Source organism: Anopheles moucheti, chromosome 3, assembly GCF_943734755.1.
Source record: "Anopheles moucheti chromosome 3, idAnoMoucSN_F20_07, whole genome shotgun sequence".
NCBI classification, from domain to species: Eukaryota; Metazoa; Arthropoda; class Insecta; order Diptera; family Culicidae; genus Anopheles; species Anopheles moucheti.
This window is the reverse complement of record NC_069141.1, coordinates 47,629,105-47,645,511: the sequence shown is the minus strand read 5'-3', so window position 1 is coordinate 47,645,511 and position 16,407 is coordinate 47,629,105. Positions and strand designations below refer to the sequence as shown.

The 16,407-nt window shown below is 44.2% G+C and overlaps 1 protein-coding gene across 10 annotated transcripts in view; it reads left to right on the top strand.

Moving 5' to 3' along the window:
- The window catches only part of LOC128305463 (four and a half LIM domains protein 2), a 78,941-nt gene that overhangs the window by 53,610 nt on the left and 8,924 nt on the right, over positions 1–16,407 (top strand). For 5 of the 10 annotated variants that reach the window (XM_053042914.1, XM_053042913.1, XM_053042917.1 and 2 more), the window contains 2 exons: positions 8,256–8,456; positions 8,531–8,705. In XM_053042914.1, coding sequence (XP_052898874.1) covers positions 8,256–8,456; positions 8,531–8,705 — 376 coding nt within the window. Of the gene's footprint in view, positions 1–5,540; positions 5,957–7,733; positions 7,869–8,255; positions 8,457–8,530; positions 8,706–14,288; positions 14,748–16,407 lie in introns of those variants that run through there. The other 5 variants (XM_053042920.1, XM_053042919.1, XM_053042918.1 and 2 more) reach the window with 5 other exon arrangements.

The window sequence follows — 16,407 nt, the reverse complement described above, 5'->3', positions numbered from 1 at the left end:
AGCGTGCTCTCTTTATATATGTTGTTTCCCTCTTTTTGCTAGGGTAAACTGAGGATTGATATCAATCGCGAAAATAAGCAACCGATATAACGGTGACGATCGTCGACTGTTTGTCTTTGCGGGATTTTATGTTTTTTTCATCCTAAAAATGTATTCTTGGTTCTCAAAACTTATTGTTAAATTTATGACGCAGAAAGCGCCGATACAAGGTACGATGGTAAGCGTTATATGACGTAAAGCCGCGAATAGATGCTGCCTTTAATTCTAAACGTGGCACCGTCTGGGTCGTCTGCCGCTGATCAACAGCAGATTAAACCATACTTTTCCATACGTGCTCGTAAAGTAGAGCGATTTCGATTAAATTGATTTTTCAAGTAAGCATAAACTGTTTTACAGCCGCTCGAAACAACAAACTGTTTTGAAATAAGTATTCCTTTATGATGCTATTCGATTGGGATAAATTAAGTTTTTGAAGCAGTTCCTGAAGGTGTTGGGTTTTTGAGGTTTTGACTTAGTCTTAGACAATGCAAAGCAGCGGCAGGTGCTCATATGTTTTCTCTTAGTTAACCTATTGCGGTGGTTCATCCAGGTTGTTTCTCTGTGGGAATGAATATACAAGTACGTATAATTCTAATAAGTCAGAAATGACAATCTTTCGATCTTCGAGGTTATGGTACCCTAAGCAAGATGAAAGCATATTGAGATTCTGTTGAAAATCATGGAAGAACAATGCAATAGAACGCTACTCACCAGCTTCATAATCTATGGCGACGTCCTATTAAATAGAAATAGCTTAGATTGATATCTATGCACACTAGAGATGTGCGCGCTGAGTAAGAGTGAATGAGTGAGTTGAAACCTTCAAGAGAGTGAATGAGTATAAATCAGCACGAAGAGTTTTTATGACTCCTTTAACCTCAAATCTCAATCTCAAAAGAGTTATACTACTCTTTTACTCACAGTCGGCACAAAGTCTTTTATACAGTCGGCACAAAGAGTGAGAGTGAGTATACACGCAAAAAAGTGGTAAAATCATTAATGCACTGCAATACTCTTTAATGAATCTCAAAAGAGTGAGTAAAGGTTTCAAATCATTAAACCCATTCTTTGACTCTGATTCAAATCATTGAAAAGAGTGATTATTCTCATCTCTAATGCACACACCCTCTACGCCATTAGGTGGTTTTGATTGAAGAGTTTTAGTAATCAATTCGCTTTGACATAAAAATTCCCTTGTCTAATGTAATAACTATCAGGGCTTTAGTTGTATACTCCTTAGCGGATTGTTCTTGACTCATCTTTGCACTTTAGATGGGCACCTATTTTACATATTGACAGATACTTTCTTATTGGTTACAGAGTTCATATTAGTACCGACTGGTGTTGTGCCAGTTCCAGGTGATCCAGCGCAAAGGTTTTAAAAATTATCACCCACTTTCATGACATGTGTACAGTACAGTACAGTAACATCGAACACACCGGATCACATTAAAAAATAAATAATAGTTATATTCGTAAAAAAAATAGATAGAAAATATTCGAGAATCCTTAAAAATTGTGTAATTTACATATATTAATCAGAAGTTCTGCACAAACAAACAAAAATTTTTGTGTTATTTTATATGCATACAATTTCCTATTTCAGAAGCTGCAAATATACAAATTAATAAAATAAGGATTCTTTAGAGATCCATGAATCTTTGTGCATCTTTGAGAAGCTGTGAGGAATTATCAATGTATGAGATTTCATGAAAGTTGCAGAAGATAACATGATTCTTCAATAACGATTTTGAAGATTTCTAAAGATAAATGATGCTTCACGACGAAATTATTCATTCACTTTCATTCATTTCGTTTCATTCAAAGATTCATTCGAATTAATGAATTTGAATTTGATTCATCTGGCACTGGCCAAGATTAATTCGTTTTTAACTGCCGTAAATTCTGCCAACAACAATTTGACATAAAGTATCCATGATAAACCACCTAATTTAACAAGCATTTAGAAAGGACAATGCCCTGCCAAAATTACAATATTACTAGTAAGTACATTTGACTAGGCATTACCCTCAAAATTATGCAGAGTGTTGAGATCTGCGATCTTTGCCCTAGAGCACTTTGCCTGTTTTTGCTCTTTTTCGGCAGAAAAACCTAAGGAATAACAGGTCTATTTCTGGCTTTCTTTGGTCTTATTTACCTTTATAACTGGATGATCAGGTCTCAGGCTACTGTTGATATGATCCGGATGGGACCGACGTCGCTATCAAATACATCGTTAAGCATAATTACAGCGGTAATTTATATTACACAATAGGTTTTATTCGAATCATTTAAATAATAGCCATTTTTCTACAATGACTTCTATAATATTTATAACTACATTTTGGAACATGAAAAAGTTCTCACAAATGTCCTTAAACAAATCCTACCTTGTCATACGTTCTGAAATCGGAACATGTTGATCTTTGAAAGTCATTCTATTCGCAACAATAAGTACGTATAAATACTCGCTATTTTAACATAAACCACCGGTTAGGTGTGTTTCCGAATCTAGCCAAAGAATTCGTGCAGATGACAACCATCGACAACGCCGGATGATGACGGCGTACGATTGCACTTGAAAAATGATGCCAAATCACGCTCCCGGCAGCCGGCACCCATCACAAACAGCACAGCCTACGAGGTGTTTCATTACACACAGGGTCTTGCGGCGTTCTCCATCCCACACATCCACACAACGCAGCGCTGTTGCTTCTCGCTATCGGCAATGTTTTCACCGCCCGTTTTGGGCCCCTGCGTATCTCTAATTATTGAAAAATGGTAAAACATGTCGACACGTTACAAGCAAGTTGCTTTTGTACATTTGCGTTGCGCCCGGAAGGGTCGCTTGCAAAGCAAGTGCAGAGAGGAAGTACTCCACCGTACCGGCCCATTCTAGCACAGCTTGTCGTCGTCGTCGTCGCTGTCCGAAGCAGCAAACCGAAACGGCGACACTCCAAGGGCACCAGACACGCGCAAACAGGTGGGCGACATCGTATGGCCGGGGGCCACTTTTTGACCTTAGCACTGTGGTCTGTGGATTTTGCAAAATGTCCTAGCAGTCGTTCGGTGCGTTCCATGGTTTTTTGGTGAAGTGTGTGTGTCTATTTTTGTTCTTCAGTGAAAGGGTTTTCCAGTCCCATTAAGCGTTTCTGTGCAATCCCATTGTACTTTTTCTGTTGTTTTGATGTTTATCGCTCGTTGGCTTATATTTAATTTAAAACATACTACCCTGGTCTATGAATTAGTATCGAAGGGCGAACTTTTCGTTATCTTTTTTTGTATTAGCCATTGTATTTTTTTCTCAACAATATTTTACGTTAGTCCACCAAGTTTGTCTGCGATATTGTAATAAAAATATAATTTCTGACACTCTCGTTCGTATTTTGTTTCTTTGCGATCCTCACATCAAAGGTCCCAAACTAACTACCCATTAAACCCGCATAATACCGGCTGCTGTCAAACTTTCTTTACAAACCGTCCGCATGATAAGCGGTCATTAAACTCGTTTTGTTGTTTTTGCTCTGTATACCTCCTTCAATGATCCACCACACACTCACAACCGGGCTTCCAATTATGTCGGCTACTTTTTATTTACAAAGCACCACATATTCCGACAAGCTACAGCTTTAACATACCAAGTGCCTCACCCAGGTCTTGTTACGCCGCCGCTAGGAAAGGATTCGAAATGATGAGGACGGACAGAAATGTAAATGGAACACCCATATGGACCAGGCGTGTGCGCTCACGACGCGATGAAGGAAAAATCACTTCACAGTTTTGTAGCTGAATTGTTGTTTTCTTCTTCTTGTTCGCTGGTTTTCCCTACTACTGCTACTCGGGCCAATTGTTTCTTTGACCTCTTGTCGCTCGACGGCCCCCCAAAACCATTGTCCTCTGCCCCACCCGAAACAACCAACGAGATTCGTCTGTCGTCTGTGTACTGTAGCGCGTAAAACGCAGACAAGAACAATCGGTAGAAAAACCGGGAAGCTGTGTGGTTAACGAGGCAATGGTGGTACCCCCCGCACACATGGGTAAAGAGTTTTGTTCGGGTCGTGTGCAGTCACGAAATTATTGCCATCGGTTGACGAAAACCTCTTGTCGGGAACGATCGCTCCACTCTTCGCTTCGGACTAGCGATCGGACTAAGGCGATAGAAAAAGATGCTGGCAGAGCGCGGAAGCGAGATACGATGTTGAATTTTCATTCATGAAACAGCGAGAAAATGCGCGAGAGCGATCGCGCGCGAGAACTGTTGTGAGCCGCTCGGGGTCAGGAACGCGTTTGAATGCGCAGCAGTATCATATTTTTGATAATAACGGGCGTTAATCCGTTAAACGGCGTGTGCCACGTTCCGATCTAAACCAATGCTGGTAATGGCCGTGCGTCGAACGTCTCTGCGTATGTTTTGGCATCTAAAAATAACGCAACGGATGTGTGTTTTGCTTTTGCTCCGTTGGGGAGGGAACTCCGTGTGGAGAGTGTCCCCGGGTCCGTTCGTTTGTTTTGGCTCCCGTTCGTGCGTTTGCTCGCGTGATCGTGGCTGTTTTTCCTCCGTTTTTCCACGTACGCATGCTAAGCTGTTGATTTGTTGTGAGTCATCCTGTTTTGTTAGTAATTTGTACTGACAAGGTAATAATAAAAAAAATTATTTCCGTCATTTCTTAGTACTCTCGGTAAAGGAATCTATGGGTTGTCCATTCTCTTAATGTTTCTTGCAAGAGTTTTACAACGTCCTTTATGATATTGTTATCTAAAAATGCTCAAAGATTATTATCAAAGAATGTTTCCTTCAAGAAATCTCTCGAAAGAGTACAACCGCATAGTTCAGTAATTGTTAATAATGTTGAAACAAGGGTAAAGCTGTGATATTTCACATTTTTTTTGGCCAAATTTTAGCAAAAAGAATTAAACTAAATCCTACACACGATGTGCTCATCTATGCCATCTAGGCGCTGCGCTATTCATGCTCACGCTCTAACAAGCTGGAACTCCGTTTTCCTATCGTTTGTTTAATGCGATACTGCATGGCACGTCCCGTAAAGAACGCAACAGCCCCGTACACGCATCTGCGCAAACTCTTTCACAACCCAAACGCCACCAATACATGACGTCGTCTCCGTAACGGCTCCGTTTAACGGATGCATAACGGTAGCTAAGTTTTCCCGTTGTGTGTGTGTGTGGCACTAACGACCAGAAATTGTTGTCCCGAACCGGGTGGAAAAAGGATCACCATTTTTTCGCCTGGCCCAGTAAAACGTGCGCAAAATTTTAGCGGCGTACTCACTCTGCGTACACGCGGTTCGGCACAACCTCTAACGGCAAACCTTACGTTAGAGAAGGATAGTGCGCGGGGATCCGTTTTCCGTTGAGCCCACCCCTGAAGCGGAGGATTGTTGGTGGGAAGGTGGGAAGAGGGAACCCGTTTGTGCACCCCGACGAAGGCAGTCTGGCGTGAGCAGAACACGCACGGTTCACACAGTTCGCGACCAGCTTAGCTTAAACATAGTAACGAAAGGTTCTTCTCGTGGAGAACAAGTGCTTACTGCCCTTTTTCCCTAGCGGGTGTTTTGTTTTTCCTGTACAACGCAAAAACGTACAAAACAAAAATTGTTTCATAGTCAACCGGTATTGAGCGCTAAGTAGTGACAATTATTCGCGATCGTGTTCTCGAGTTTTCCACATTTTCCAAACACTCTACCGGACCGTAAAAAAAGCTTTATCGGTTTACAATGGCCGACGTTGATGTAATGCGCACGCAGACGGTCGAGGTGAAGAAGACGCGTAAAGTGAAAAAGACCACCACCACCAAGCGCCGCGAGTCGTCCGATCAGACCGGCGAGGTGACCATCACCGAGATGGAGCAGTCCGAGTTCGTCAACCAGAACCAGAACGCGCTGGAGGACAAGCAGGGGTAACGAAAGAGCGCCCCGAGCGCCGCGGCGGGCAGGGAATTGGGTGATCCATCGGTGTTCGATCGGCTGGAAATCATGCTCATCATCAGCGCATCACGATCGTCCTTGTGATCTGGGATGTGGGGAACCGTTTTCTTTGTGCTGTGTTTGCCGGGGCAGGAATGCCGGGGTGACTCCCTTATAAAGCAACAACAAGAGTGAGAGAGGTTAATCGGATTACGCGAACTGTGTAATGTAATCGATAGCTTCAAACCATTGGCGGCCCGACTGACTTGCTGGGTTGTTGTTTGGCATGATTCTCGCACCCGTGCTTTATTTCGTCCGTCCGGAGGAGCGTTCGGACGTTAATGACTAAATTAGGCGCCTTCAGGTTCAGGCTCGTAAAGTGCGAATGCTGACATGAGTTATGAGTTTGAGCACGATCGTGGTCGATACACTTGGAATAGCGTCCAATATCTTGACCTCATCAGATAGCGATTACTCTCTGGCAAACATGGCTTTTCGCTCGCGCGGCCCTACGCTGCAGTGCAGAAGATGCATTCGAAAGATAAAATATTATATTATTATTTCGCTCCAGCGCCCCCACCGTTACAAGGTTGATGGATAAATGAATAAATTGAGGGTAAAATGTGAATATTAACCTTCAAAGGTATTTTTTTTTTATTGCATCTTATTCGATCGCTTGTTTTTCCTGTTCCGTAATTGTCTATATAAAAGGTCGATAAGTAGATGCGTAAAATTGTTCTTTTTAATATCTGTTTTTTAAATTGCTTCAAGTGCGTGCTCTACGAAGTGAATTTTACAACACCTTTTTAGAGTGCTTTTACCCAATACTGCATTGAAACCAGTTGATACGTTCTATGGTAAAAGTATAAAACAAAAATGTCGGAAGAATATTATGCATGCCAAATGTTTCACGTATGTTTCCCATCATCGTTTTCGTCCGTTTTGCCTGTTTGGCACCATAAAACAAGTTAGCGTGAAAACACGCAGGCCAGCTTGTGTTCCTGTGCTGCTGGTGCTGGTTGCAGAACGTTAAGTGATCCAACGGAATGCTCCACATTTCACACTCGGTCAATGTGTGTTTATGTGATTAGTTCTTTTTTTATTTTTGTTCACGCTATTGGAGGCGAAATTGAAATGAAACCCACTTCAACCAGCGCGATGACATCCGGACGACCCAGGCCAGGAAGATAGTGTCCAAAAATAAATTAATACCAAAGTGCAAATTCCATGGTGGGTGGAATGATGCATTTTAAGTAAAATTTAAATTTTGTCGAAATATACACCAAGCAGAACTTGTGCACCTGGCGCTGTGTTGCGCCGTATCGAGACACTGCCGCTGTCCAAAACTTTCTTCCCGTCTGGTAGCGGAACTGTTGCTTTGTAAGAAGTTCCCTTAAAAATGATGCGTCCACTGTACGAGCGCTGGGAGGAGGAGGAAAAGAGGTGATGGAAAAGGTTCATCTCCCGCTCGTGTTCTTGGCGGTTTTGCACTCGGCCCGCACACATGACCGAATTTCGGTTGCGCACCGACCGACCATTTGCCGCGCTCCACGGCTGCTATGGGCCCGCTATTTTTAGTTATTCTTCCCACAACGGGGTGTGGGAGACCCATAAGGCATATAGAACTGCATCTCGTTTTTGTGGGTGGCCGCGGTGGAAGCGCGTAACGCGATCTGCTCAGAGTCTGAGTGATTCAAAACAAAATTCTACTCTGCTCACTCTACTGGGTGCGGTGAAAATGTTATGCTTCTTTTAGGCCAGGAGGAGGAAGCTTTTTCTGTTGGCGGGGTTGAATTTGGAATGTTTGATCGTGGGCGAGTGTGATTAATGATGATTCCAGTGACCGAAACAACACACCGATGTGCGCCATTCCATGTCTTTCGTTATCCCTGCACTAATTGAAAGGTATTACATGATTTTACTAAAGACGTTTTGTTTTTAAACTTGTTGTTCTTACGTGACATTGACCTACTATATATGTGACTGTATATGACATAAGTACATACAAATTATTTCAGCAACAAACTTAAGCTATTCAACTGTAAAGTCTTATATTTAATTTGTTTACAGATAACAAAAGCGTAATAACAAACTTGAAACAAGAGTATCACAACAATAATTTTAAATTTTAAACCAAACTGTTTTCCCCCTATTATCAGCTATTCTTTGAATCATTCAATCAAACTAAGTATCGCTCACACATTCATTACTTTATCGTCATTAAGTCGTACTGATCCCTTGTGTCAATATTTAATTAAAACTCCCAATTTAAATATCCTTTTTGTGTTAAAGCTTATTTTCAGTGGCGAGTACACCAAAGCTATGTCGAAGGACTGGCATTCGGGTCACTTCTGCTGCTGGCAGTGTGACGAAAGTCTAACCGGCCAACGGTACGTGCTGCGGGACGAACATCCGTACTGCATCAAGTGCTACGAGAACGTGTTCGCCAACGTGTGTGAGGAATGCAACAAGACCATCGGCATCGACTCGAAGGTGAGACACCGAATGCTTCAGCACTGGTCTGACCTTCCGCCTGTAACGTTCTTCCCACCGTTTATCTCCCGCAGGATCTCTCGTACAAGGACAAGCACTGGCACGAGGCTTGCTTCCTGTGCAACAAATGCCGCATCTCGCTGGTAGACAAACAGTTTGGTTCGAAGGCGGACAAGATCTACTGTGGCAACTGTTACGATGCCCAGTTTGCGTCTCGCTGCGATGGCTGCGGTGAAATCTTCCGTGCAGGTAAGTGTGTCACCCATGGTTGTTTTTCCCTGACAACGGTGCTTTACCCTTTCGCCGAAGAAGTTTTGATTTCAGCCCTCCTTCTTTCCGGCTGGCCAAGCCGATTGATTTTCCATCAACCAAATAATTTGTCTGCCAGTTTGTAGAACATAAGACGCCAACGCTCGTGATGATTACTCAAACCAGCCTGTTCAGGAAAACGGCTGTGCTACATGCAGCGAGGCGGGCTAATTGCGCTACGATCGATTCCGTCTAATCGAAACCGAAAAAAGCCATCTGGTTTTTCCTCCAATCTGACTGTGAACGAGAGTGAACCAGAAGGTTTATTTATATTAGAGGTCACGCGCATGAAAAATGCGGCGGCAGACATATAGATCGACTCAAGAGGGATTAAATGGATTGAATTGTTTCGTTTAAATTATTTTGATGCTGTTGCTCCCGGGGCTTCGATAATCCCACAGCGCCAAACGGAGAATTTGATCCTATACACACGGGGTACTACGTCATCACTATGAAGTAACATGTCAAGTACTACTCCGCCCCAACATTGTCTGCACTGGTAACCAAAAAAGCCTGTATGTGCGGTGCGGTGTTCTTGTTTGCGAAACAATAAATTATGACCACCGGTACCGGTCATAACGTAAGGATCGTACACACATTCTCGCATTGTAAAAAGATGATGAATTGGAGTAGTTGTCATCAAGCTGTAGATGCAAAAAACGGAGCAGATCATTGTACAGCGGACGTGTACTCATGAACAAGTGACACGTCGCCGTGTCTCGCCGTCGTGTTTTGTAGCCTTTCTTTCGGGGTTTGTCTCAATGTCACCGAGCCGTTGGATTTTGTAACCCAATCTGAAGCAGTCACACAAAGCTGACCCTCGGTACGTCCAGAAAGCGACCATCGGAGCAATTAAATTCAATTGGACTAAACAAATCCTTCGGCCTTACTGTTGGACGTGAGATGCTATGCGTTTCATGTGACCTACAAAAAGCACACGTTAACGTCGTGATGTTCTCATCTTTCATTGTTTGTGTTCGGTCGAGAATCTGGACATGACCTAAGCAATGCGATGCGCCCTCCACAAGCAAAGCATCACGTCATTTGCCGGCGGGTTTTGTGAACTATTATTACGCTTTTTTTAAATGGTTTTACACTACGTTACCCCAGTAAGGTTCGTCTGAAGACACATAAATTAGTCAAATAAAGAGATCACACCTTTCGCGATCACCAGCATGGCCGCTCGCAGATCGCCAACAATCGGGCACAATCTCCCGGGGGACATCCACTATTGCTTCAGTTACAAGGTAAAGACACCCGGGAAGTGCACAGACACCGCGATTACTCGGCGTGGCGCGAGTATATAATTGAAGCTGGTGACCCTCGGCATTCTGAAAGTGAAGCTTGCAGGCGTGTAGGCGATATTTCCCTCATTTGAACTCCCTGCAGCGTCTGGAGAGTGTCCAAAGATTACCATTCGCGGACTTCGCTTTCACTCCTTGCACCGGCATTGGTTAAATGGTCATGGTCGGTGCAAAGCGTGGGCATAATTTTCATAATTTTTTATGACTTCTTCAACACACGCCGAAACAATGGAATGGTAGTTAACTCGCTGTGGGAGGCCAATTGCGTCGGATTTCGGGAGTTATCACCCGTGTACTGATGATGTGGCGGCATGCGTTGGAACAATCGAACTTTATTGCAGTGCCTTTTTGTCGAGTTGTCAGAAACGGTACGGTAGGGTAATAATATTGCTTTATTTATTCCCAGCTCGTGTTGGCAAATTGGTACCGTGCAGGACAGGATTCGCTGAGTTGCATTGAAATTGACCGGTTTATTGGGGTCCGGTTGGGAGGTAGCTCGTATTCAGTGAAGTTTGGAGTTGGGACACAACGCTACAAATTTGTGGACATCTATGCTAATGTAAATCAGTAACTCGTTTTGACTTTTTCAGACCATGAATTGCCTATTGACCTTCAGTAGACCAAAGAAATTCCTTGTTGGAGAGTCGTCTCTCCGCTTCCTCGCTATTTGATGTGTCAGTAAGTGAAGTTTCGTAAAACATAGACCATTTCCTAATGGGTCTCGAATACGATCAACAACGATCGTCGCGCTCCAGAATACGACATCTATGGGCAGTTTCAATATCGTAAAACTTGATACACTCGATGAACCACCCATAAGCGGACACAGTCATGGCAGAGAGGTCTCTTCTCATGACACATTTCGGTCTCCACTCGGTGTGGGAGTTTCCACTGGGGTAGCATTAGCGATCGGGAACTAGTAAAGATGTGGACCAAAACGCTGCGTGTGGCGTTTCGCCGGTTCAAGTCAATTCAAGTCAATTCAAGTCAAGTTTTTGTCATTGTTTATACCAGTTCCTACCAGAGTTGGGAACACCTAGCGCCATTGGAAACTGTGGGTGGACAGCAGTGGCTCTCTCACACACACATGACGAACAGCGCTTTGGCGAGGTAATGTTTGTTTTATGCTGTGTTGACGTTGAACTAAGGCAAAGCAAAGATCCATTTCTAATGGAAGATGTTAGATCACGTTCTGCATGAATCGCCAACCGGGAAGAATCATCATCAGCTGGGGCAGAAAAAGAAACCCTCCCATTTTACTCCACCGGGTTTGATTAGTTGTAGTTGAGTGACAGAATCAGATTAGCGATGGCTAGATGGGTTCGACATGAAACTGATACACCATCTCGTACACGCATCGTCTCGAGACATCCGTTCAGCCGCAGCAATATCTGTGAGATGGGCGCAATAACCTTTTGAGGTTTTCGAACGCAGGGAAACGTCTAAGTTCACAGTCACAGCAGAGAAGATTGATTGGGTAGGGTTTGAGTGCATGATGAACCGTCTCTTCGATGTGTTCGGTGGGTTGCACATTTGCATCACTAATGCATCATATGCACTGCATCTCCTTGCCATTGCGGTGAGCTTCAAGCCCGTGGAAAAACAAACCTTGACAATGTTTGAAGTAACGTTTGATTATTTCCTTAACCCATTCAACGTATAATGTTTGTTGGCGGAACGTCGCGATCGTTCTGTTGTAGCCTTGGCAGTGAGGTTGGATTTTTTCGTTATTTATTTTCCTTTACGGTTCAGCTAAAAGTAAACCTCATTTTTAAATAAAACCAACTAGCGTGTGTAATTTATACAGCTGGTTAATCGCGAAAGAGACCTGTCAATTTTTGGCACAGTTTTGTATTTATTTGTCCAGCGGACCAGGGAAGAGGAATGCGAGAACTAAACACAGGGCGATAAAACAAACGACCAACCGTCGTTTGTTAGTTTCGTGTAATTATCCGGTTAAACGATCATCAAGCGCTTGATTGCCATTCTTTTCTCGTTACATTAATTGGAAACTACACCGACTTATAAGTTTCGTTTCGTGATCGTTCGCGCGAACACAGCCTTTCCACTCGATGCCCATTAATTTCGGCTTGAATTATGTGTGAAATAGTCCATCACAATGTGGGTGGCCGCATACCCTTGCTGCTTGCCTTCCAGTTGATGTATCACATTACAGCCCTTTCAACAACCCTTTGCCGTATGAGGTAACTATCAAAGTAAGGCATTGTGTAGGTAGGGAAGAGTGTACCATGCCGACTGTATTATGCCGTGATCGCATTGTTTCCAAACCATGGTTGAAGGTCAGGAACAAAGCAAAACAAACATCTTTTGCACTGAAAAGACACCCTTGGGCTGGTTCTCGAAACGTAATTCTTCTTAATCTACGGCGTGACAAAGGCGTGTGAGATTATATGTGGGACCACCATCGACAGTTAGCTGCCCCTTAGGAAAGGCACACAAAATTGTCGCTTACCATCCCTGGAAGAGAATTGGACAAAACTGGGGGGTTGATAAATTGCATTCAAGGAGCGTTGCTTGACGAGCCTAATGAATGATCGTTTTCGGAGACTTTTAGTAGGTGACTCAATTGACCACCTGAAGTGAAACCTTTACGCTGGATCGGGCTGTTTCAATCCTCGTTTTCTTTTGTTTGACTGAAAGAAGGGTTTATTTGATTCATTTCACACCCCGCCTGCCTTGCGATACTGTATTTGCGGAGTTTGTCGGCGCGATAGAATCCTTCAACATATACCCACTTGGTCGTTGGGCGCGAAACAAAAACACAAACCAAGAGACATATCACGAAACACACACACAACCTGCCCCGATTTTATTATCTTTGCCTACGTGAGTCCACGCACTAATCCGCATATAAAAGTGGTTAACTTTGAGCGTCGCGCTGAGGTGTTTGTGGGTTTTGTTTGTGTGTGACTTTTTTTTTCTGACTTAAGTTAAACGTAACTTCCTTCTTCCCACATTTAGGCCACTTTCGAGTGTCACGATCGGAGTGTGACAGGGCAAATGAATGAACTTAAGGCGATGAACAGCTCGCTTATCTGCCATTGTCTGGCTGCATCGGCTGCAACGATAAGCCGCACCGTCACCCGTTTTTGTACGAGACAACATTCTTCCTCATTCACGAGCTTACCTTAGGAATAGGCACAACAGTTCGATTCAGTTAGTAGGAACTTGGCTGCCTGTTTATACATTCTGAGGGTTTTTTTTTTGCACTTCATGCTGCTACTACGTGCATATGTCGTAAATAACAACAGGACCTACCGTAAGGGCAACCAACGTGTTTCACATCGCCACTAGGAGAAATTGTTCTCACATTATAGGCGAGAAAGCTTACGAACACGCGAGCTTTTCTTTCGCTTCCGTTCCACGATAGGGGGACGATAGAATGTTTGCATGTCAAAATCAATTTTGGCATTGGTAAAGTTCCGTTTTACTTTTTGCGAGGTACAATTTCTCTCTTCACGGAAGACATCCACGGACTCACGGTGGTATCTTTTGGGGGTGCTTTAACATATTTTACTATTCGCTCGCCCGAAGGCACCATTTTTTTTTCTCCACCTCGCATGTCGGCCAGTATCGTGATGGATGCGATCAGAGTCATCAAGCACAAGGAGCACGCCCTAGAACTTGCCATTGTGCCGAACCATGCAAAGGGAAATAAATTTGTAAAATTGTGACTCAATGCCAAACGGCGCAAAGAACGATTGATTTAACCCTTGCTGTGGAATCCCTCTGTTGTGGCAAGGAATGAAAGAAATGGGTAGAACCTTTTCCTCCCCATCTCTCTCCGGCGGGTTAGTGTTGGTGGGTAGTGGGCAAGGTGTGCGAATACCGCAGTAGTACCCGCGAAGATGACGACAGCCGACGGCTCGACTTTTTGCGGGGACGTTTGTGTTGTGGTGCGAGAAAACAAAAGAACCATGGAAGGCAATTGTGGATGACGAAGGGGACAGGCTCGCCGACTCACCACCACGCAGCACCGATGGAAAGAATCGCTACCCCTCCCCTCGCTACAGTCTCCCCAAACCCGACCGTCTCGACGGCGTTCGGTTCCTCTACCAGCCAACCTCTCACCGACTGCTTCGGGGGTGACTACTCACGCAATAAGTACTACTACCCCGATGCCGGTTCGAGGCTTGAGTTCAGTTATGAATGAACGTTTGACCAGTGCACATCGGTAGAGAGCGAGATCCGATCGCGGTTTGGTGCGTGTGTGTGTGTGTGTTGTGTATCCGAGTGAACCATAAAGCCGGGCATAACTGAATGATATTTTCGGTTTCAGCACCAAAAGGAAGTTATAGAATAGTTTGGTATTGAAATTGGCCATTGTTGGTGACACCAAAAACATAGCGCCTTTTTGTGTGCGTGTTTGTGGCAAAGTGTGTCCCCGTAATATCTCCGACATCTGAAGGTGACATCTGCAAAGAAGCGCTGTACGCGATGGCCATGGATATCCTATCGTCCGACTTCGATTCCCGGTTGCGGCTGAAGACGAAAACGATCGGTGGCGAACGGATCAAGCGGGCCAAGGATAATAATGAGGATATTGCGATCCTCAGCATGTTCCTGCCGGGGGCCACCGCCGCAAAGGAGCAGGAAAAGTTCCGCTGTCATCTCGGCATGGATTGCCGGATCGGTGACTGTCGCGATACAACGCCAGGTACATCTTTCCGGTGTCTCAACAGCACAAGAAACTCTCAAACAAATTTGTTCGAAACCAATGGGCAAATGAGTTTGAATTAGTACTTAACTCATTTCGATTAGCACCCCGTGTGTTCCCGTGCGTATGTGAAGTAGTGTTCCGCTTCCGTTACCATCTACTTGCCATCTACGGTCAGAGGTAAACAGGCTCATCATGGCATGGTGTCGACGTGAAAAGTGAGCTGTTCACCATGTCCATTTAGGTCCAATTAGCGGGCGTGCGATAATTGCCGCCAAAGCTCTCGACGTTGCTGCGCTCGTTGTCACCCTTTCGGTCAACGGGGTGGTGTCACCGTGAGTAGGACGGGATGGAAAGCAACACGCACCCATACTTGCCGCGGATCGTTGGGTTTGGTTTTCGTATGGTTTTGGTCTCCGCGATCCGATGGTCGGCGCTGCTACTGTTGACGGTGGTTGGCCATCGCCAACCAAGTGCTTGCCGTTTGATCGATAGACAGGGTTAATGTCGCCATTAAACTCAATCGAGACATGGTGGCTGAGTGGCGCAGCACCTTTTCTACTCTCACTCGATTGAAGCCTCAGAACTGGATTGGTTTTCCTCTTGAACGCGTGATGTATGCTGTTTGATTTCCCTGCTGGCATACGGATACTCGCACGGGTCGTTTATTGACGCCAGAAGGAAATGGAAAGATCGATCCGAAGGAGGGGAGTAGAATACCATTTGTCAAGAGGCCATTAATGCAAATAAGTATTTTATTGGGGAGCTATCGGTTTTTGAAGCCTTAGAGTGTTAGGCTTAGTTCTTTTATTTCGTTTAACGAGAATTCACTAATTGAAGAAGCTTAAACATGATCTTATAAAACCCAATTATCTGGAAAAAACATTCAATTTGAAAACACTTCCTGTTTAACTGCTTTTCGTATTTCTTCAAGATGACTGGCGAATGTGTTGATGACATTCTGCAATCAGCTTCTCAAAGTGTGAAACGAAGATACTTCTTGCCGAAAATTCCATGACCTCACCACACAGCTGTTGATCTTTCTCAGCTCTGCGCTACATTGCAATCTCGAGTGCACTTCTTCGGCACTCGATCGCATGGTCAAGTGCCGTATTCCTGAACTTCTCTCCAGGAAAAGGAATGAAAAAAAGTATTCATGTGCCATCTTAAAAGCCAGTCTCCCGCCGACATTCGGCAAAATTTATGCAAAACTCTATCACTCTTTTTTGCATACGGCGAGAAACAGTCTGCGCGGCGGTGAAGAAGTTTTATTATTAGCTTCTTTGCTGCAAAACGAAACACACTTCTTCATCCTTGCGTCCAATCTGCTTCAAAAAACGTTTTCTATCCACCCGTCGAGGTGAATTCGAGTTTGGTTTGTGCTGATTTTGCGACAAGTTAAAACTGTGTGTTTGAGGTTTCAAGTAGCCAGTTGGGAAGTTATAGCTAATACGACCAAGAAACAGCATAAACTTTCAAAGTTCTCCTTACCGTGTGGGTGTGAAAGTTGTTACGCGAGTAGAAGTCTCGATAAACCAAAGCGAACTAGCGTAGCTGGCGGTCGGAAATCGTTGCTAGTCGCGCAGAAGCTTTCGCACGTGGGAGCCATTCCGGGGTCATCGGTCAACGGGAAAAGAGTATGGAGATTTATAGTGTCCTC